At 42.5% G+C, this 21,516-nt stretch overlaps 1 protein-coding gene across 1 annotated transcript in view; it reads left to right on the forward strand.

The window, feature by feature from the left end:
• Bmper (BMP binding endothelial regulator) overlaps positions 1 to 21,516 on the forward strand; it is a 257,107-nt gene that overhangs the window by 52,957 nt on the left and 182,634 nt on the right. Inside the window, exons 4-6 of the mRNA XM_059266725.1 lie at positions 4,145 to 4,227; positions 8,419 to 8,509; positions 12,553 to 12,635. Of these exons, the coding sequence (XP_059122708.1) occupies positions 4,145 to 4,227; positions 8,419 to 8,509; positions 12,553 to 12,635 (257 nt within the window). The remainder of the gene's footprint in view (positions 1 to 4,144; positions 4,228 to 8,418; positions 8,510 to 12,552; positions 12,636 to 21,516) is intronic.

Here is a 21,516-nt window from a genome sequence, read left to right on the forward strand (position 1 = left end):
GCTTTTAGACAAAGACGGAGAAAGCAGTCACGGCTCCCAGGGCTCCTTCCAGGGCCAAGGCCATTTTTACAGTCTTGGTGACTTTTAACAACAATGATGAAAATGTGTGGTATCCTCTCTCCCTTGGAACAGTGTGGCCACTGAAAAAGGTTGCCGCTAATACGAAAAACGAGTTTTATTGCTTAAGTGTGGATTTCATTAATTTATGGTTTTCCTGTTTCCGTTGCCATGTGTGTTCTGAGTTGACTGGATGACGAGGCAGAGCTTCCTTACAAGAGTCTGTGTGAGGAAGGAAGTACTATGAAGTTTTTCCTCACTCTGAAAATACTTGGTATTGAAATAGCTAGAACACACCCAAGAAGAAAGCGACAGTTAGGCCAGGGCTCCTCACCCTTCCTAACGCCGCGACCCTTTAATACACCTCCTCATGTTGCGGTGACCCCCAACCATAAAATTATTTTTGTTGCTGCTTTCTAGTTGCATTTTTGCTACTGTTATGAATCAGAATGTAAATATCTGTCTTTTCCAATGGGCTTGGGGGGTCACGAACCACAGGTTGAGAACCGGTGAATTAGGCTCAGTTTAGACGTAAAGAACGTAGACTCTCTCTCTGCATGACGGTTTAAACTGAGGTTTCCCAATCTCGGTCTGTTTGACCTTTGCCTCAGTTAATTCTGTGTTGCGGCGGCCTGTGGGCATTAGGCTGTCCCCGAGGTCTGTGTCCATGCCCCGTGGTGACTATTAGCAGTGTCTCCTAATGGTGCCAGGATTCCCCTGGGTAGGGGCGGGGAAGAGGGAGCAACTGCTGCTTTAAATGTACTGTGGTAATATTTATCAGAGAATAATCACTTTGTCCTGCTGAAGCCGTGATGTTTTTATCCAAAAGCTTGTGGTACCTCAACGACTGCTCATTGTCTGCAGAAAACCAATGGATACTTACAAATGTCCCTCTAGAAAATTCTTACAAATAAGTTTGAAGAAAGAGAAAAGCTCCTTTATTGACTTCTGAGTGATTCCCTTCATTCTTCTGCCGGCTTCTCTTTTTCGTTTAGTGGTTATCAGTTACACTTAATTTTATGAGAAGGGCATTTACTTTTTCTTTTCCTGGGCTGTTAGTTCTTCATTGCAGAATACAACGAAAAGTTTATCATGGCTGTGGAAAACGTGGGTTTCACCTGGAACCTGGACTGCAGTTTGTTTCACACTTAATACTTTACACTTTCTGTATAAATTTTCTTGTTTGAAAGATGAAGGCGGTAAGCTGTGTTATCTGTAAGTTTGCCTCTAATTCTGAGTATCAGCATTTAGCAGTTTTTATTGTTTCTTCTGTTTGTTCCTTACACTCAGGATGTATTTTCCACTAGTCCTCAGAACGTGCCCTGCAGGCCCCTGGTGGTCCATAGACAACAATGCTGCCCACAACACCTCGCGTAGAGTCAACAATTGGAAACGCTGACTATAACTCAACAGGGTTTCCATGCCTTTTACATGTAATAATTAAAAAAAAAAAAAAGCTCATATAGTGTGCAATCTTTAAAATGTAATTTTTCTAATAAGTTATTTTTACTGTATTTTATGAAAGTATTGCTCTTAATTGGAGATAAAACAAAGCCAATTGTTCTTTCGCTAGAGGTAGTAGAGAAGCCCTTCGTGGAAATGTGACGGGGATTTTTCTCTGCCTTTCTAGTCTGTCCGTCAAGAGACAATGCAGTATGGCTCATAAGGCTTTAAATTGGATGAGAGGCAAGAGAATGCCTAACTACTCTTTCATCAGCACTAATTTTATGGCATATAGAATTTGTTATAGAAATTTTCTCAAGAGGAGATCATTTATTTCTGGATAATATTAAAGTTCTCTCAGAATTTTCACATAACTCACTGGTATTTTGCTCTAAGACAACATGTTTGTCTTAGAACTGGACCCCAAAGAGCAATAAGAATATCTTGTCTTTAATAATCATAGTCACAAGAATTTCTTATCTGTGAAATGATATATCTAATGCCAGTATGCCAAAGTCTCTGTAGCCAGCTGATGCTAGGGAGAGCAGGTGAAGAAGAAAAAAGTAGAAGGTGTATTTGCTACAGAGAATTTTACAGATGTATGGAGCCTACTCAATCATCCATCTCTATCCATCATTCAGAGAAATCTAGTGTGTGGACTCAAGCACTGTAGACATGTTAACAGGGAAGTTAAACAATGACCCTCACAATATGACCTTGGTCTGGTTTTCTAATGTTATTGCCCAGTTTTTCTTTGCATGCTCAAAAACAGTGGAGAAACTGGGCTCCCAACAGAGTTGTCTGAAGCCAAAGACACTGTTGTGTTCCTTGCATGGTGGACAGCTTGTTCCAATGCCTCCATCCCCTTCAGAGTAGAATACTCTGTTCAGCCTTACTCTCCTCCTGGGAGCTCTCTGCACATGGCCTGGCATTGCTAGGGATCGCCTGGCCTGCATTCCTCCCAAGCCTGCTAGGTTTCCTCCCTCCATGTAGAAAGGCAAGATCACCACTTGCCCTAATAGTAGCAAAAAAAAAAAAAAATCACCCAGTTTTATGTTTTTTAATCCAGATGATGAAAATATATAACACACCCAGAAACTCCACTGTACTGGCCCACTTGGCAGGCGTTTTGTGTTTGCTTGGATTTAGCATGAATGGAATTTGCTTCTCTGATTTCCCTGCTTCCATCACTTGGAATAAGTTATTTATTATCCAAACAAGCCTGTGTCAGTAGATCAGACAGGCACACGGCACGTTGCTCATAAGTGTGTTTGCTCAGTGAGATTTATGCTAGCCCAAATTGTTCCATATTGCTTTTCATTGTTGAAAATGTACTGTATTCATCCTTGGTTTGGCAGAAGTATTTGCAGTGTGCTAAAGGTTCTTGTGGTCGAACACTTTATCTCTGTAACGGCTCATGCAAAGGAAATTAAAAAATATATAGTGAAAGCATTTCCCAGATATGTTTCCAATCAGCTGTGAACTTCAGTCATTTGATGTGTAGGCACCAGAGAGCAAAGAGTTACTGAGCTTTTCCAGTCATTCGTGATGCTTGGAAATTCAGATCAGGACTCTGAGTTTATGAAAACATCTGTTGGAAATTCCGTAAGCCCTTTATCATTCTGTTATTATGAATTAAGAACACTTTGCCATGGTGCTATTGGAAAGAACTCCTGGAAGAAGGTGAGTCCTTTCTGTTTTGAACAAGATCAACTGATGTAGTTGAGGTTGAGTAGGTAATCAGAAGTGTACCACTGTAGCAGAGGGGCAGCCCTTTTGTTTTCTAACATTCCTCTCATGATACATTTTCTCCCTTTATGTATTTTGGTAAATCTCTCTGTCTTGTGGGCTTCTAAGGAGACAGTGACAATAGGTGTATCCCTGTTCATCTCAACGGAAAGTATAGGCCACAGCAGAGGGTGTTACTGGTAAACGCCGAATCCAGATTGAATGAATTATATTCTTCAGTTACTTCTTTGGCTTTTTTCCCAGAGACTTAAGCCAAACTGTTTGTTCTCTTCTCGAGGATCTCTAGCCTCTAACTTCTGTTTTTTGCCAATGAATTAGTATGAATTTTGTCTTTCCTATTAACTCAGTATGTAATAACCCATGCATTAGTAATTTCAGATTTGTTTAAATTTATTACATAAGAGTAAAACAAAACCAAAATAGGAAGGCATAGCTCTTTGAGGTGGGGAGTAAGCCTTGGAAGGTTTGATTTAGTGAAGGTCGTAGTTACTAGAACTTTGTAATCAATCTCTATATTTTAGTGAACACTTTTATATTTCCCACCATGTTTTATATATGCCTTAACATTCAGCAATTTTGAATTCTTATACTCTCATGCCAAATCCCCTTTCATTGCAGTATTTTTAGATATGATATTCTCATATTTGATTAAACATAAATAAAAATAATTTATATATTTTTGCCAAGAGAATTGTATACGGTTTTCTATCTGAAAATATAGTCTGTGACGTTAATGCATTCAGTAGTGAAAAACTGTGATTGTGTGCCAAGCAGATATATGTGTGCTGTAGGAAAGAAAACGTTGCCATGGAGCTAGCCTTGACTGACAGGACATACTTCTGTTCCAAAGAGAGAGGAGCCATACTCATCCTTGGCCTATTCTCTTCCTGTCTAGGTTGTACCCATGAAGGAAGGACCTACAACAGCTCCTTCAGATGGCAAAGTCCAGCTGAGCCATGTGTCCTGCGACAGTGCCAGGTAAAATCCCTACCCCTCCTCAGCCACCACGTTCAGACAATATGGAGTGAATCCCCTAAAAGACGAGAAAGAGAAGAGGGGACAACTCCATCCTTGTATTATTTATTGTACCATTAGCCAGAATGAGACAGGTGCAGGGTGTTAGGGTCCATGAGAAGTCCCACAAAAGACCACCAGACACATATGCAATCAACGAGAGTGTTTAATTTCTTGAGAATAAAAATTCCAGCAGGCTGAGGTCAAACCATCGGACAAAGTGGCAAAATTGCGACCCCAAGAGAAGCTCACAGGCTCCTTTTAAGCAAGATTAGGAGAATTCTAGCTGTAGTAAAGTGTACTTTGAAGTGATTGGGTATAGACCCTTACTAGTACAGGAATCATTTTATGATTGGTTCATGACATCTGGTCATCAACTGTGGTTGCAGTGTCAGGGGTCTGTTTGCTGCATCAGGGGTCTGTTTGACTGAAAATAGCAAGAACAGTTCCTTCTGGTGGCTGGGTAGGACCCTGATTGGCTACCAGGCTGGATATTCTTCCTGAGGTTCTGATTGAAGACAGACATGAGTCAACGTAGGATGGTGGGGTAATATGGGGCAGAGGTCTTAGCAAACTGGCCCCTGGGGGAAAAAACCTAACAAAACAACTGGCCCTGTTAGGGTCAGGCCTGTTAGAAGAGAGGAAGTTTGCTTCTCAGGGTAGGTATTGAATAGGACTTGTATCTAGAAACACACAGCAGAATTGTCCACCGTTACATCACCATTGCAGGGAAGCTGGAAAGCTCCAGGAAGATGCCTGTGTCCTTGGGGAATCTCGTGTCTTCCTGTGAAATCATCCTTAAACAAAACATGAATGCTTGTTAGAGAGCTACTTTTAAATGAGATACACTGTCCTTCTTTGATTCAAAAAGATTTTGAACTGGAGCCACTTTGTAAACTGTATTCAAATGAAGTAATCAGTGCATGGGAGCTTAGTGACTTCTACCTGGCCAGTTTAAGAACTACAGATTCAGCAGGCGTGGAGTCCTCTGTTGTTGATCTTTGTTTAATTCCCAGTGAACAGTTGCTCTATGTGGCTCTAATGTTAAACTGGGTCCGATGAGCCAAAGGGAAACAAACAGCCTGAGTTCTTGACCTCCTTTCCTTAGCGTATAGAAATACTGTGTCAACAGTATTTGGCGGGGGATGGAGCTCAGAAGGAGGTGGAGTTTGTGCTCTCCTTGCAAGTCTCATGGCCTGAGTTCAATCCTCAGGCCTCACAGTGAGGCAGAAGGAGAGAACAGACGCCAAAGCTGTCCTCTGGCCTCCACATTTGCACATAACATGAGTGCCTCCACACACACATCATGCACATCTACACACAGTAGATTAAAAAATACAATAATTGTGGAAGATCCTTTTCTTGAAGCCTCTCCCATCCTTTGGAGTTCTTCCTCACTTTTGCTTAATAAATTTATGTTTCTTCTGCTCAAAAAAATAGTGTTCATCTAATTTTAAATAACTTCAAAGTTATTCTTTTATGAAGAAAATGTTGTTACTTTATTCCAAGCCTCATTTCCCTCCTTGGTCTATGTGTTTGCAGTCAAAGGAGGACTGAAAGGTGAGTATAACACTGGATGTTTGTCTCGGATCTCATCTCAGAGAGGTTGACAGTTTGCTCCTGAAATCCAAATTTTATAAATTGATGCATGGTTTTATTACACTCTAGCTTTTAGTGTACAACAGGCATTCTCGATCATTGGACCTATTTATTTCACTTTCGTCTTGTGTAGTAAGCTATATGTGAAATAAACAGTAGGTAAAAAAGATACAAGTTGAATCATTAAACGCTAAGTATACTTTTGATTGTGAACTTAATCAGACTCAAGTCACAGAGACACCAGGGCAATGAATTTCAATGATAACATCAAAGTCCACATCCTTGTCAACATTTTCAGCTACACCCTGCTCCTTCTTCCATGACATTTCCTGTCTTTGCTGGGGGTATTCTGGAAGTCTTTGTTATAAGGTTTGTTAAACAAGCTAATCGTGCATGCTAAGGAGTCCTGAATAACACTGTGCACATTAGTCCTGAGGTTCATTGATCCTCACATTGCTTAGAAGGGAGCCAATATTGCAGTCTTGAATGGTTGAAAATAGTCCTTAAATTAAATGGAAGCCTCTACAGAGGGATATTTCCTTTCATGAAGAGTGCCCTCTACTGTCTATCATCCTGCTGATCAGTGGAGCCCAGAGAGGATGGGTGATGAAGAGGAGCACATCATTACTGGAAGTGAAGAAATCCTCCAGTGCGGAATGCAGCAGAAGATCTGGGAAAGGGTAGTCCCTCCAAAGATGATGCTCACCTTTTATGCCTTCTCTTCACTTACACCTCATGATGTCCTTTCATTCAACATGCAGGAAAGCAGACCTTTGGGATGCACTTGCAGGAGATAGCTTCCTGCTTCTGCCTCCCACTTCCTTCCTTAGGGAATGGGACATCATAGAAGGATGCAGGCAAGGGCCTTTCTGGCACTTCTTGGGCATGATCCTGTTGCTATGAAGTAAGCAAAATTATAGTCTTTCTCCAGGGCACAAAATCAGTAACAGAGGAATCAGTGCATGCTCCACACCTCTGGAAAAGGGGATAGAGCCATTTTGGAGGTGGTGAGGAGAGAGAGAGAGAGAGAGAGAGAGAGAGAGAGAGAGAGAGAGAGAGAGAGAGAGAGAGAGAAGAGAGACTCATTAAAGTACTTCTAGCAGATGCCAGCATGCAGTAGGTACAATAGGTACCAGACAGGTGGCAGCAAGTCTGATGATCTGATCTGTTTCCATTTGCGTAGAATTCTACGTATTTCTTATATTCTGTGCCAAAGGAGTTCTAATGGTGACAATTTTACACTTTTGCCCACTTCTAATTCCTAACTAGAAGAAAAAAATCTGGAGGTCACATATGCTGAGAATTACCCTAAGGTCTCCATTTAGATGGCAGCTACTGAAGGAAAATTCACCCTAGCCCACAGCATTGCTTCTGCTATAGCACTAAAGAATACATTTTTAAAAATGTCTGTTGCTGGTATTTTGGGATCCTTCCCCCCAAATGTGATAAAGGATGTAATAAATTCTCCTGGTAGTGCCACCCCCAAGCCTGGCACGATATGAAAACATTCAGTATACAATGTCTCTTGTTAAGTTGGATACCATGGGACAGACCCATTTAAAAAAAATGGCTTTGTTGTGAGATTTTAGTATCTGCCTTCAGCCTATGCTGTTCTCCATTCAAACTCAAATCAAACCATCAAGAATGTGAATTCATTTAGAAAAATAGGTAGAGAATACAGAGGGAACTCAACAAAGACTGACCCTGAAAATTAATTCAAAAAGTATTTCCCTTGACCCTTGTCATGTGGCATACACCTGTGATCCTAGGGCTCAGGAGGTGGAAGAAGAAGGATCAGGGGTTCAAAGTCATCCTCTGCCAGTTTGAGACCAGCTTGGGACACTTGAGAACCCATTTCAAAAAAGAAACACATGATCAAAACCCAAAAGCTTCAATAGCCATTTAGATATCATAGTCTCAAGATCAGTTTGCTATTGACTCTCCTGATTTCATCATTTGAACTGACACTATATGTTTTGACAAACTTAAAGTGAACTTAGAAATAATTTTCTCGAATCTTTTCATTTATTGCCAGAAACTGAGTCCCAGGTTCTATTTGAGGCCAAGCACCACTTGCAAGATGGTAGAGCTAGCAACTGTTTTTCTAGAAGGTGGTAAGGGTTTTTCTAGACTTGTGCTTTTTCTGGACACAATTGCTAATCCTAATCCTCCTCTGTGTCTGTGGTTAATGGCTGGCAGCATAGTAATAGTGTTAGAGAACACAGCCATTGCAGATGACTCAAAACAATTATGAATGCCCAACCAGCATGTCAGAAGCTCACTGCCAACAAGGAGGTCCTCCTAAGTAAATTTAAAGGGAAACATGCCGGACCAAAGCCCAAGTGCAGGGATAGAACAAATCACAGGAGACAGGACATGTACATGAAGGTCCAAAGCATCCATTCCGGTGAGCCAGGTCTTGCCTCATTTGTTTCACTGTCTTTGAGGCCCAACAGCCAATCCTGCACTTTGGGGGTTTGGATTTGTCCCACTACTTCCCCTAAAGAGTAACTCAAGTGGTAATGCTGGGCTGACTTGTGACATTCTGTTTTTCAGGAGGGTGTTGTCACAGAGTCTGAGGTGCACTGCGTTGTTTATTGTAAAAATCCCTCAGAGCATCCAGGAGCCTGCTGCCCTACCTGTCCAGGTAATGCTCAAGAAAGGGGAGTGGATTGGCATCCTGGTGCAGCACAGCGCTGTTGAGGTCGCTGTGTCCTGTCAACAGTGCGTCATTCCCCTCGACCCCCGGCCTGGACTTCACTTTACATATGTGCATGTAATGAGCTTGGAGAGGAACCTCCTTCGAGTGGCAGTGTCTATTGGGCTCTTGTGTGCCCAGCATGAATGGAACTATGTGCTGTAGGTCTTGGCTTGTGAATCCCCGAGCTCAGAGGCCTGCTTTCCACTCAGGGCCACAGGTAATGCTTATTTTGGAAGGAAGGTCTATGGCTCTGCTTGCGTTCAGAATGTTTTTTACTGTTTCCTATTGCAATACCACGGCCAGAGCGTGTCGTGATGATGAGGTGACCAGATGTTTTCTGAAAACTGAGAGCTGTGTCCCACATGACTTTAGTTTGGAGTTTTGTTGGTTTCAGTTTTCAGTGTGGTTTAACAAGTTGGGCCCTCTGTCTTTCTGGAGAGGGTCCTTCTGCTGAGCTGACAGCAGAGGAAGCTTTTCCTTCAGGTGGCGGGAGGGCTCCTGTGTCTTCTCTGGCTCTCTCATGAGAGCCTAGGGATTTTGAGGTGAGAGATGTTTTTCCTGATCTCTTAAGCCTGTGGCCAATAGTCTCAGCCAGGTGTTTTGTGTTTTCTCTGAGTCCTTTTCCTCACTAGTGATGATACTCACGACTACTGCTCTTTGCTTTGTGGGGGTAGCGTGCAAAGGACCGGCTACACTTTGGCCCTTCCTCTGATGTAGCAGAAGCCCCATGTGGGGAGTTCTGCAGAGATTCTCTCAGGCTCCTTTCCTCTACATGTCAGTCCCACTGAAACCCCACAGGCAGTTTCCCCTGCTTCTAGTTTTCTTCATGTCCTGAGAGGTCTTTATTCAGCTTTCTTTCACTCTAGGGTTTCTGGGAAACTGATAGTTCCTCAGTTTACACAGGTGAAAAAAACTGGTTAGAAGCGAACCAACTCCATAAGCCAACTGCTTTGTATCGATCAGGGATTTGCTTGAATACTTTCCCCTCTGAGTGTGCTAGGTGATTTGAACTGTGGTAGCATGTCCTTTGATACCTACAGGAGATTTATTAAGTCAAATGATCAATTCTTCAGACTGTATGTAGCTAGAATTTTCCAGCCTGGCCCACAGTCAGGACAAATCTCTGTCACCCGCCAGTCCCACAGCCGCTCAGACCCAACCAAGTAAACACAGAGACTTACATTGCTTACAAACTATATGGCCATGGCAGGCTTCTTGCTAACTGTTCTTATATCTTAAATTAATCTATTTCTATAAATCTATACCTTGCCACATGGCTCGTGGCTTACCTGCATCTTCACATGCTGCTTGTCATGGAGGCGGCTGGCAGTGTCTCCCTCAGCCTTCTGCTTCCCAGAATTCTCCTCTCTCCTTGTCCTGTCTATATGTCCTGCCTGGCCACTGGCCAATCAGTGTTTTATTTATACAGAATGATATCCACAGCAACTGTATGTGGAAAACTAAATGTTTTAGTGCCTAGGCTGCTTCCTAGCAAATTTTATTTGAATCTTCAAGGCAGTGCCAGGGGTGGGCTGCTGGTTGGGCCCAAGTAATTTCTATGTGCAGCCACGTTCGAGACTGATAACAGGACAAATAAAATTTTTGCTTTATAGATTTAAACCTTATAATAATTCCTAAATTATTTTATAGTTTTATTGAGTAGACAGTTGATTTATCAATGCAGAATCAATTCAAGGTCCCCCTCACAGTCTCAGGAGCGCTCAAGGAGCAATGTAATATTGGTAGTGATAAAAAGGGATCCTTGGAACTCAACACCTTGTGCTGTATATAAATAATACCCTGTCACTGGGAGATAGTCCTGTTTTCAGGCTGCCTTTGAAACATTAACATGCGGTTGGCAGGGTGCCTTTATTTCAGGGTTGAAGTTTCCTATTTGAGTACTTTTTTCTGTCACGGCACTTTTGGTTCAGTTCCCAGGAAAGAGAGAGTTGAGCTTCATTCTTGTAGACATCGCAGGGTTAAGTCCTCACAACCATCCAAGGATGTACAAAGTGTTGTCTATAAGACAACAAGAAATCAGACCCACTTATATGAGGGCCTCAGTGACCAAGGGCCATCAATGGGGCTGGAATCAGATCCCTCCTCTTTCCTCACCAACAAATCATACTACCTATCCCACCAATACCCAGAGAAGTATTTTATTCAGGCTCTGGTGCCCTGGGAGGGAAATATTTAAAAATGATTATGCCAGTGCCACATACCTCCCCTGACTACTGCACAGCCATGGAGCCCTGGGGATGTGATTAACTATCAGCTTTGCTCCTTCTCCTGAATTCCAACGACCGTGGTCGAGATGCAAACTGGAAGATTCAGAAGGAGCCATCTCCAGAATGTCTCATCCTTTGTCTTAGAGGCAGGGAAGCCTCAGCCATGTCTAGATAGGGACAGTCAAGGAACGCCTTAGGGGGTTTGCCCTGGTAATTCAGAAGGACTGGCATCTGCCATTGATCAGACTGGTATCCTCTGTAATGACAAGCACGTGGGCAGTTTGCTCCCGAAATGAATTTCAGGGCATTCTTGGTTGTCTGCTCCTTCATTGTAGTCTGAGTATTGCTCAAGGATGGTGGGTGTGATGGAAATAAAATTATTTTAAATTCTGTTGTTTAAGCTGTCAAATACAGATTGTTGTGGCAAGCCATATGCAGAGTCAGAGGTGTAAACATGGGGAAGGATTGAAGACACTTCATTGGAAATGTCCTTTGGAAATAGGCTATTAATTATCTGTCATTATGAATGGTGCTGAGACACAGCCACTTGGAAGACCATGCTACCAAGATTTACAAAATCATCCAGAATAGCGAGGAGACAGCTGATTGCTAGCTATGGGTATAGCTATAAAAAGAGATCTTATCCCTGGGTCATCATTTGCTTTTGCCTTTACTTGGCTTTTGTATCAGCACTTATCTTCATATCTTTCTATTGAGCAAAGAGTCACACTTAGCTTGAAGATGGACAGAACCAGGAGCCGCGTTAGCCAGAGCAAGTTCTTCTCCTTCATCAGGAACCAGTTCCTTCAAGCATTTGGTGATTTTTTCTGACATTGTTTTGAGAACTACTGTGTCCTTCACAAAAGTCTACCATAGGCAGTTCTACTTCCAACGTTGTCTACTGTGGGGAAAGTCCTGAAGGAAGTGGTCTTGCCATTCGCTGACAGTCCTATGGTTGGTGTGACTCAGTTGCTTGCTAGCCTGTGTCTCAGGTCCTTTAGAATAAGTACTGCCCTGAGCTTCTTTCTGAATAGGAAACACCTCCTGCAGGCGAGGACCTTTATAAGCTAAACTTGGCAGGGGCTACAGCCCCTTAACACACAGAGTAGAGCAGAAAACCATAGGGCATATCCTGTCTTGTCCCAGCCCATTATTGCCTTTGTGCGTGACCCTCCGTAGAGGCATCACATGTAAACCGAGTTCATGTTACAACTCAATCACCTGCTGTGTTTTTCTCGCCTGTGGAAAGAGAGACTGAGGTCCTTTGCTGCAGTACTGGAAGGTGACGTGGGAGCCAATGGCATGCTGGGCCAGGAATAGGCTGTGTAATTCCTGGTACTCAATGGGCCGCCCACAGAGGCATCTGCTCTTTCTCATCTCAACCTTCCCTCCCTCGGCCTTGCTTTGGCCTCTTCTGACCTCTCTGGAGTTCGTTCTTCTGGCTGTGGTCAGCACGATCCTGCTGGAGCGCCAAAGTCTCCCTGCATGAGTCACTGTAGCGCATCTGCTGGCCACGGGCTGACTCCAGTTTCACTGTCATTTGTTTTCTATCATCTTCAGGGTTTCTGGACCTGTGCCAACATGCCAATCATTGGAATTGTATCATTTTCCCCTTTTAATTATGCATGATACTGTGATCAAAGGGGATCTGTACTGGGTAGAGGCGGAGGTTATAGCTGGGAGACGGTAATCAGACAGTGGAAGGATCATGCCATGCTGAGTCAAATCTGCTGTCCTAATTGCAAGTTCCTTGCTTTCCAGGCTGTGTGTTTGAAGGTGTGCAGTACCAAGAAGGGGAAGAATTTCAGCCAGAAGGAAGCAAATGTATCAAGTGTTCCTGTGTTGTAAGTACTGCTAGGGCATTGCTCAGGTGATCCTAGGGTTAACTGCTTCTCGAATTCACTAAGAGCAGAACGGAATCATCTTTTACTTGCTCCCCTCATTAGGCTTTCATGATTCAAAGCCAGGGGAAAACCTACTCCATGTGAGGCAAGCGTCTTAGCTCTGCTGATGCTGACCTTCTGGGTTGGGGGTCTGTGCTATGGACCAGTTTGCATGCATTCATTCCAGAATGTTCAGCATCGCCGCTGGGCTTGCCCTACTAGTTCCTCAACTGTATAACCATTGATGTCTGCAGACCTTGTTCAGTGTCCTCTGGAGAGCAAACTGGCTTGTCATTAAGACCCCCTGTCCCCTCAAATGGAGGAGTCATTCCACCCCCACTTGGGGAAGACCATGGGTCGTCTGTTTCATGGAGGAGTGGGGCTTCTTGCTGAGGTAGTTCTAACTGCAGTGCAGTCAAAATGGGGAGTGGATGAGAACAAAGAGCTAGTCTCAATGTGCTCTGTGAGATGAGGTAAAGGCTGGTCACTTATGGTTGTAGGGAACTGATGGGTATAAATTGTTCATAAATAACAAGTTCATGGCAGGGTAGAAATTAGGGAGACACCCATAGACCCATCTTTTCAAGCCACTTAAGAATGAGGAAAAGAGTTTGGCCTGTACTATGATTTTAAAGGGGATTTTTAAGCTAATGTATTTTAAATCAGAAGTAAAACCAGTGGTGATGGTAGTGATGGGGTGTCTGGTGTTCAGCCATTGCTCCAGGTTATTTACAGGAGGCACTACTACGACATAGACTGTTAGTAATAAAGTTAGCAGTACAGCATATATTGTTAGAGCATATGTTTTCCAAGTCACTAGTGACACAAATGCATCTGAGTATAGTAAAAATAAATACACAAGGAATGCCACCATCCTATTCTTACAAAAGCAGAGGCATGTGGAGCCCCGGGGGTCACAGCTCTCCCTGAGTCTCTTCTAGTAGTTTCCATCTGCAGCACATGCCCATTCAACCTTGAGCCCAGATCAGAGTAAACATGACCAGGCTCATGTGATGGCATTCGTATGGAGGTGAGGAAAGGAAGGAAGAGAGGGAGGGAGCCAGGGAAGAAGAGGCATGCATATGCCTATGTCTAGATAGAAAACAACATTGGATTTATGCAGTATATTACAAACACAAAAGAAACTTCCTAATGAAAGCAAACATGAGCTTGTACATTCCCATACGTCTTCTGTCTTCTGTCTTGGGTACTACGGGTAAATAGCTCTATCTTATTTTTTTGTTAGTGATTTCTACTTTTTGTTAAAAATTGCACATTTCTAGATTTTTTTCTTCCATATTGGAATATGTAACATTTTATGTTTTGTTTTGTTTCAATGTCAATCTTTTGGGAGTAGGTTGAGGAGAAACAAGGCAAATTTCAATAGGAAATTGTGTGTATGCATCAACAAATTGTCTTTCTGCAAAAGGTGTGCCAAAGTCAGACAGTCAACCCTCCATGGGGAAGGAACTTGGCAGGTGCCAGGAAGGATGAGAAATCTCTGTAGCTTTGCCAATGGTGTCAGTCAGAAGTTTCCAGAACTGGGACTGGAAATGAGTTTATGAGTATAGGGGTCAGAGACTTAAATATACCAAGGCATGTGGGTTTCATGTGTTTTTAAATTCAGTGTGTGTGGCATGAAACCTACTGAAGGCCAAGTTCAGGCCCCTGGAAATCCTGTTTTTGTTTTCAGTTGAGAAAAACAGAAATCTAAAGACGTTTGTCCCAGCCTTCTTGCTTAGCTGCTTCTCCCCAGACCTGTAATGTCTATCTATCCCTTCCTGCACGTTAATCCAGTTTCCTGTGCGCCTGTGTGTAGATGTAACCAACCGTCTTATTAAATAAGAAACACAGAACCAATGCAAAGAAGAAAGCCAAGAGATCAGAGCTAAGAGCCTTAACTGTCTGCTGCAGCTAGCCTCTTTAGCCAAGAGAGACCTACTTCCTGAGTGTTTGTCTTTATATAGACTTTCTGTTCTGCCTTCTCATTGGTTGTAAACCCAAACACATGACCGCCTCGTCACTGCCTGTTTGTACAGACCTCCAGATCTTCTATGGTTGGTATTGAGATTAAAGGCGTGTGTCTCCAATGCTGGCTGTATCCTTGACCACACAGAGATCCACCTACCTCTGCCTACCAAGTGCTGGGATTAAAGGCATGTGCCACGAATGCCCAGCTCTGCTATGGCTTGCTATTAGCTCTGACCCCCAGGCAACTTTATTTATTAACATACAAATAAAATCACATTTCAATACAAATAAAATATCACCATACCTGTGGTCCTGGCTTCCTTCTAGTTCTCCCTCTTGCTGTCCTTATCACTTAAAGTGCAACCTGTGGCTTTGCCTAAGTTCCTCATTGCCCGTCCTTACCAGTGGTTCTCAACCTGGGGGCTGCGACCCCTCGGGGGTCACATATCAGATATCTTTTTTTTTTTTTTTTTTTTTTGGTTTTTCGAGACAGGGTTTCTCTGTGTAGCTTTGCGCCTTTCCTGGAACTCACTCGGTAGCCCAGGCTGGCCTCGAACTCACAGAGATCCACCTGGCTCTGCCTCCCGAGTGCTGGGATTAAAGGCGTGCGCCACCACCGCCCGGCCATATCAGATATCTTACCTATCAGATATTTATATTATAATTCATATCAGTCACAAAGTTATAATTAGGAAGTAGCAATGGAATGAGTTTATGGTTGGGGGTCACCACAACATGAGGATCTGTATTAAAAGGTCTCAGCATTGGGGAGATTGAGAACCACTGCTTTAGACTATTAGAGTAAGCAGGAGAAAGGATGGACTCACACTTGAGGACAGGGTGTGTGTATGCTAGGATACAAGAAGCTCATAGCAGTCATTCTTTTCATGAACACAAAGGTCTGAGGTATAAACGATTGTTCTGGTAGCTCATTGTTAAAATGGCCTGGCCTTAAAATAGTCTCCCCTTTTGCTATCTTTTGAAGTAGTTCACTTTTAAAAAAATGAAAGAGAAACTGATGTTCGGGCAGCTAAAGGCCCTGTCTCAGGTATGGTGGCTGTGGGGATGTTTGCTTTCGAGTGTAATGTTCCAAACCTGATTCTGTTGCCTGCCAGGGTTGTCCAGCAGCTGGGTTGGGAATTTTGATGTGTACGGTGTGCAAAAGTGTGAGGTAATCTCTTACTGAATGAGAGAGTAGGACTGGAAGACTTTAACCAGTGCCACCGTGAGACAGAACGCTTGATTGAAGAGGTTCTATGGATAGAGTGGATTTGAGAGAGACGTTGGATATGGTGCATGGAGGGGCTTTCAGTGCACTAGTCTGTAGGTTTCCCCTACAGAGGAGGACCATGCTTTGTAACAGAAAGGGAATGCTAATGTTGCATGGAGAGTAATGCAAGTATACTTGTGTATTCAAATGTGTATACAGTATTATTTTTCTCTCAGAGTCTATTAGAGATTGATTTTAAATCTCTTGTGAAGGCCAAAATCAGAAAATGTTTGTCTTTTATGTAAATATGTGAAATTTCATGGTAATGACATATAATATATGCACATCCTTCTGTACACTTAAGATAATCATTAGATTACTTAGAAGACTTAAAACAATGTAAATGACATGAAAATTTTATTATGCTATATTCTAATCATGTAAATAATTATTTTACTCTATTATTTGGGGAATAATGACAAAAACGTTTGATATGGTCAGTATAGACAGGTTCCCAAACATCCTTGAATCTGTGAGAGGTTGGATCCACAGTTGTATAACCCATGAATACGGAGAGACAACTGTATTTATGTGGATGCATATTTGTGTGCACATAGTCTGTATTTATCAGTCTGTTTGTTTATATATACATACAAATGTGAGTATACATATAACTATGCAAACTTATAGAAGAATGACTATAAACACTAATATGAAAACACATCTACATATCTAAATTTGCCTTTCCCTAGAAACAGACCCTGAGGCAAACAACTTACTGTAGGTAGTTTATGGGTTGATATGGGAGATGAGATAAGGAAAGTGGCATCCAGTTGAGTGTACACTACCCTTCCCCAAATCATGTATTTAAAATTAATTTCCATTGTGGTATAGTTGACAGATGGGTACTTGAGGAGTCCCTTAAGCAATGAGGATCTGCTGTTATGCGTGCTTTTGTAAGTGCTGAGAAGGGAGGAGTTTGACCTCTCTTTACCCTTCCTCTTCTTGTGTTATGTGAGCACATAGAATTCCTCTCCTCTGGAATTATAGGCAATATCTGGGAGCAAAGAGCAGCTCTTACCAGCCAAACTGGGTGTCTTATTCTGTGTTTTTCATCCTGAAGAACTGTGGACACTAAGTTTTGGTTCTTTATAAATTGCTCAACCTGTGGAATTTTGTTTCAGGAACAGAGAAGAACCAGGACCTCAATGAACTGCCATTGTAGGTAGATCTTAGTCCGCCTAGGAACCTCTTGAAGCCTGCATAAATTTCATGCCACAGATTTTTTTTCTCCTTGAGGATTGGGGACTGAGATGTACTTATGTCAGTTCCCATAGGCCATTGACTGAGAACTGTCTCTGGAAGGGTATCAGTTGTCTGATATTTCTAGCTGCCACTCAAATGACAAAGTGCTCCTCAGCAGAAGAGGAAGAAACACAGGTGTTGATGTTAGCTAACTGGCTGTGACCTCAGGTGACAAATTTGAGCAGATGAGGATATCGAAGCATCAGAAGTTATCCACAACAGAGATGTATGTGCATATGTGTGATCCATATGCTTATCAACGTGCACCTTCTAGCATGCATATGGCTTTGCATATGGATGTACATGTGGGTCTACACATACCTATACATACATATATGTTCAGAACTCTGGCCACCAGTGCTCACTGTCCTTATCCCTCGTTCTCTTTCATGTCTCAGTCCCTTGCCCATCTACTGTCCTTGTCCATGCTCTGCCTTGTTCATTTGGAGAGTGTTTAAACTTTCTAAGTTGGTCACAACTACATTAATCCACTTTTCTGTGCACCCCATATTTCTCAACCAGAAGTGATAGTCTTTCCTCACTTGTATTTCTGAGGTGCTGTGGCTCTAACTTGCTAGCATACCTGCCTTCCTTCCTTTCCTCTGCCCCCATTCTGTCTGTCTCCATCTCTGTCTCTCTCTTCCTCTTTCCCTCACACACACACACACACACACACACACACACACACACACACACACGTATGTATGTATGTATGTATGTATGTATGTATTATGTATATATGTATGTATGTAAATTCAGTAAGATACATGGCCCAGGGTGTCCCAGTTACTGCTTTATTTTCTTGTTCTCTGTGTTAGCTGTAGCAGAGGACATGCTGTCCTTTGTATGTTCAACTTCGTGTCCTCTGTGCTTACCACCATGTGCTCGGTAGTGTTTGGAATCTTCTCTCCCTTTTCTTCTCTGGTCTGTTTTCATGTAGTACACTAAGAGAAAATAATGTTTTCTCTTTCATACTATATCAAGTCAGCTCCTTTAGGCTAGCCAACCAACTTTTGTCTGAGATTACTCACTGTAGTTCACTGTCCCATTATCCTTTACTTACCATTTGCTCTGGAGTTGAGTGTGTCTGAAGTATCCCTTGTGTATCCAATGGCTGATGGGTGACTAAAGTTCCCCTTCTCTCAAGTAAAACATTGTCTTTGCTGTGTGGCTTGCATGTTAAGTCCAGTCCCCCTCTTTACACTCTCCAATTTTTTTGGAAATCTGTGTAGCTGTGTTTTTGTGATGTGGTGACAGAGGCAGACCACCAGAAAGGCGCTTCATCTGACTGAGATGGATGCCTTAGCTAATGAAACAAATGCTTTGCATATGACTTTAGATCCTGGTTTAGTCAGGACAGTATGCATGGCATTCCAGACAGCTGAGGACATGCTAGCCTTTGATGATATCTGGAGAGGACTGCACAACTCTTTCCTCCCACCCATTCCAGAAGCAAAGAGTCCAACATTTTTAGGTGTGAATATCATCATGACTCAGTCAGGAACTTCAGGACTTTATCATCACCCATTAAACTATATCAGCCCCATTTACACTCCATAAATAAGAGCCAAGAGGATTACATCCAGAGTCCCGATACTAATCAGGGGAGTGATGGTTTGCATTCCCTTAGCTGTTCCATACATTTGTCTGGGTCATATTAGAGCATGTTTCTTATAAGATGTGTTTGATATAAGTACTGTGTTAGTTTTAAAGCATAGCAATGATTATTTCTTAAGTCTAAAGCATGTTGAACATTTGTTAAAGCATTATACTTCATTGGGTTTGAGCTTGAGGTTCTATTACTTGCCTGCCTATATCTATCCATATCTATCTATCTATCTATCTATCTATCTATCTATCTATCTATCTATCATCTATCTACCTATCACCCATTTATCACTCATCTATCATCTATCTGTCATTTATCTATCATCTATTTATTAATCATCTGTCATCTGCATACTTATGCATCTATGTACCTACCTGACATTCATATATATATATATATATATATATATATATATATGTATATGTATATGTATATATGTATCTCTGTCTGTCTAATACACAACTGCTTAGTCAGATGTTCAGGAAATGTGGTGGCAGTTGGCACAGGCATTTCTCTAAAACCCATCTTTAAGGTTGTAATTGTTATTGTTGTTGTTGTTTTTAACACTCTGTTTTAGGGACCCTCTAGGCTCAGGGTTCTTGGAAATTATTGACAAGAGGAGGTAGTTCCACAATGATGTAGGATCCTCTTGAAGAAGTGGTAAGGCCTCAGTCTGTAAAACCAGCCAAATTAACTGGCCAAGATCAATTGCTCTTGCTGACAAAGGCGTGCTAAATTCAGAACATTTTAACTAATAAACATGGGTTGTTAATGGGCTGTCTGAGATGGAGGAGCTCTGCTTTATTGGCCCTAGCAGCCCTGAAGTCCATAAACACCTTTGCTCCCACTTACACTTGACATTGCAAAACATGTCTCCCAGGGAGACTGGAACTCCGAGGAAGGTTATTTGTGGGGAACAGAGAAGATGGAAGTCCTGTGGCCTCCATCTCCTAGCCTGCATTCCTTAAGATATCCTGTCCTGGCCACTTGGTCCTTTCCCAGATTCTCTTTTCTCTTGACTTTCTGGCCTTTGGACTGGTCACCCTGACACTGGACCTCTTCCTCATGTTTTCAGAAATGAGGCCTCTTGGTTCCTCTTAGAGGCCCATGGAAGCCAAAGCCACAGCCTCGAAGCCTCACCAGAGGGGCCATTAGACTAACGAAGTTTGAGGAAGGCCAGTCTGAAAGCTCTTCGCCATGACACAAGCTACCTTCCTGCTCTCCTTTTCCTTCCTCCCTTTCTTTCCTCATCATCACCCCATCTTTAGTGAGCACCCACTTATTTTGTGTTAGAAACTGGAACATTTTGTCTTGAAGGAAACTTGTTTTGTTTTCCCACAAAATCCCATGTTTCGTTCGCCAAATCATCAAAATGCTTAGTTATTAGATAATTTTGATGATCTTTGAAACATCTTTTTTCCTTTGTAATTTAAAGTAGTTGTACATAATAGGAAGGCACAGTGTGGCCCGTCTGTACCTGTACATAATGCGTGGTGACCTGATTAGGGTAGCGGGCATATTGATCACTTCAGGCATCAATCACTGTTTTGGGTTGAGAATGTTCAACCGCTTTTGCACTTTCTTTTTGAAATACACAACTATTTGATGATTTTATTTAGCTCTATACATTGGGGAAAAATGCTGATTTTGCCTTTTTGGTCCTTGGGGGGCATGCTGGGTATTGCTAATAATGACCACATCCAAGTGCAAATGATGCTGACCTTGTTTCTATTTTGCCTGCATCACCTTGCTCCCCATCTGCCAGGGCTCTTCTCTCCACCCAGCTTCCCCCTTGCCCTCCCTGGTGAACACTTTCAATGTTCACCACTTCACCAGTTCAGCAGGGACTAGTGAGAGATGTGACCTTCTGTGGAGGAGTGCAGGAAGGAAGGTAGATTTGGGTCAGCTGCTGCAGCACTTATGAAAATGTCTTCAAATGGCAAGGATATGGCTTCCCAGGGGCTGTCATACTTGAGAAGTGCCCTGCAAGCCAGAAAGGTTCCCACAGCTCCTGGCAGCAGAAGTTGTAACAGGATGTGGTTACCAGTGGTGAGGGTCGCTCACGGTAGCAGAGCTTTTAAAGAGGAGGCTGGTCCTGTACCCTCAGATTTGACCTTGGAATGAAGTTGCTCTAGCTGGGATTGTACAACCTGAAATAGGAAGCAGAGGGAGACATTATCATTTTTGTGGTCACATGATGCCACAGGAGTCCAAGCTGCACACTCCCAGCCATGCCATTCTCAGGACTCAAGCCCTTCCATGCCTGTCCCCTCTCTCATGGCCTTCGCCTTACTTGTGATATTAAGTACGATTTTGGCGCATTTTAGTCACAGGCTTTCATTATGTCTTCCCTGTCCATGGGGAGAAATTTGGCTACATTTGAGCAATAAATTGGAGAATTGAGCAATTATTGAGAGAATTAAATCAATGTGGGTAGTTTATCTGACTTGTGCAGGCCAAAAACCTCAGAGGAGTTTTTAGAACTAGTCTAAAACATTGGTACAATTTTTTTAAAAAAAATATGTTTCAATTTTCTTGTAGGTCTACCATCACTCTGAGGACAAAAGTGGTCTTGGCTTTAAACAGTCCACTGAGCAATAACAAGACAAGCTCTTTTTCTTAGAGGGTTAGAAAGCATGTAGTCTCTAGAAGGGACCTCCAACATGCTTAGAAAAGTAACTGGTATTGTGCTTGTTCTAGGCTGGACCATGACGTTATGTGTTGATGGTCTATGTTGCATTGAATGT

This window comes from Peromyscus eremicus, chromosome 7 (genome assembly GCF_949786415.1).
Source record: "Peromyscus eremicus chromosome 7, PerEre_H2_v1, whole genome shotgun sequence".
In the NCBI taxonomy this organism is placed as follows: Eukaryota; Metazoa; Chordata; class Mammalia; order Rodentia; family Cricetidae; genus Peromyscus; species Peromyscus eremicus.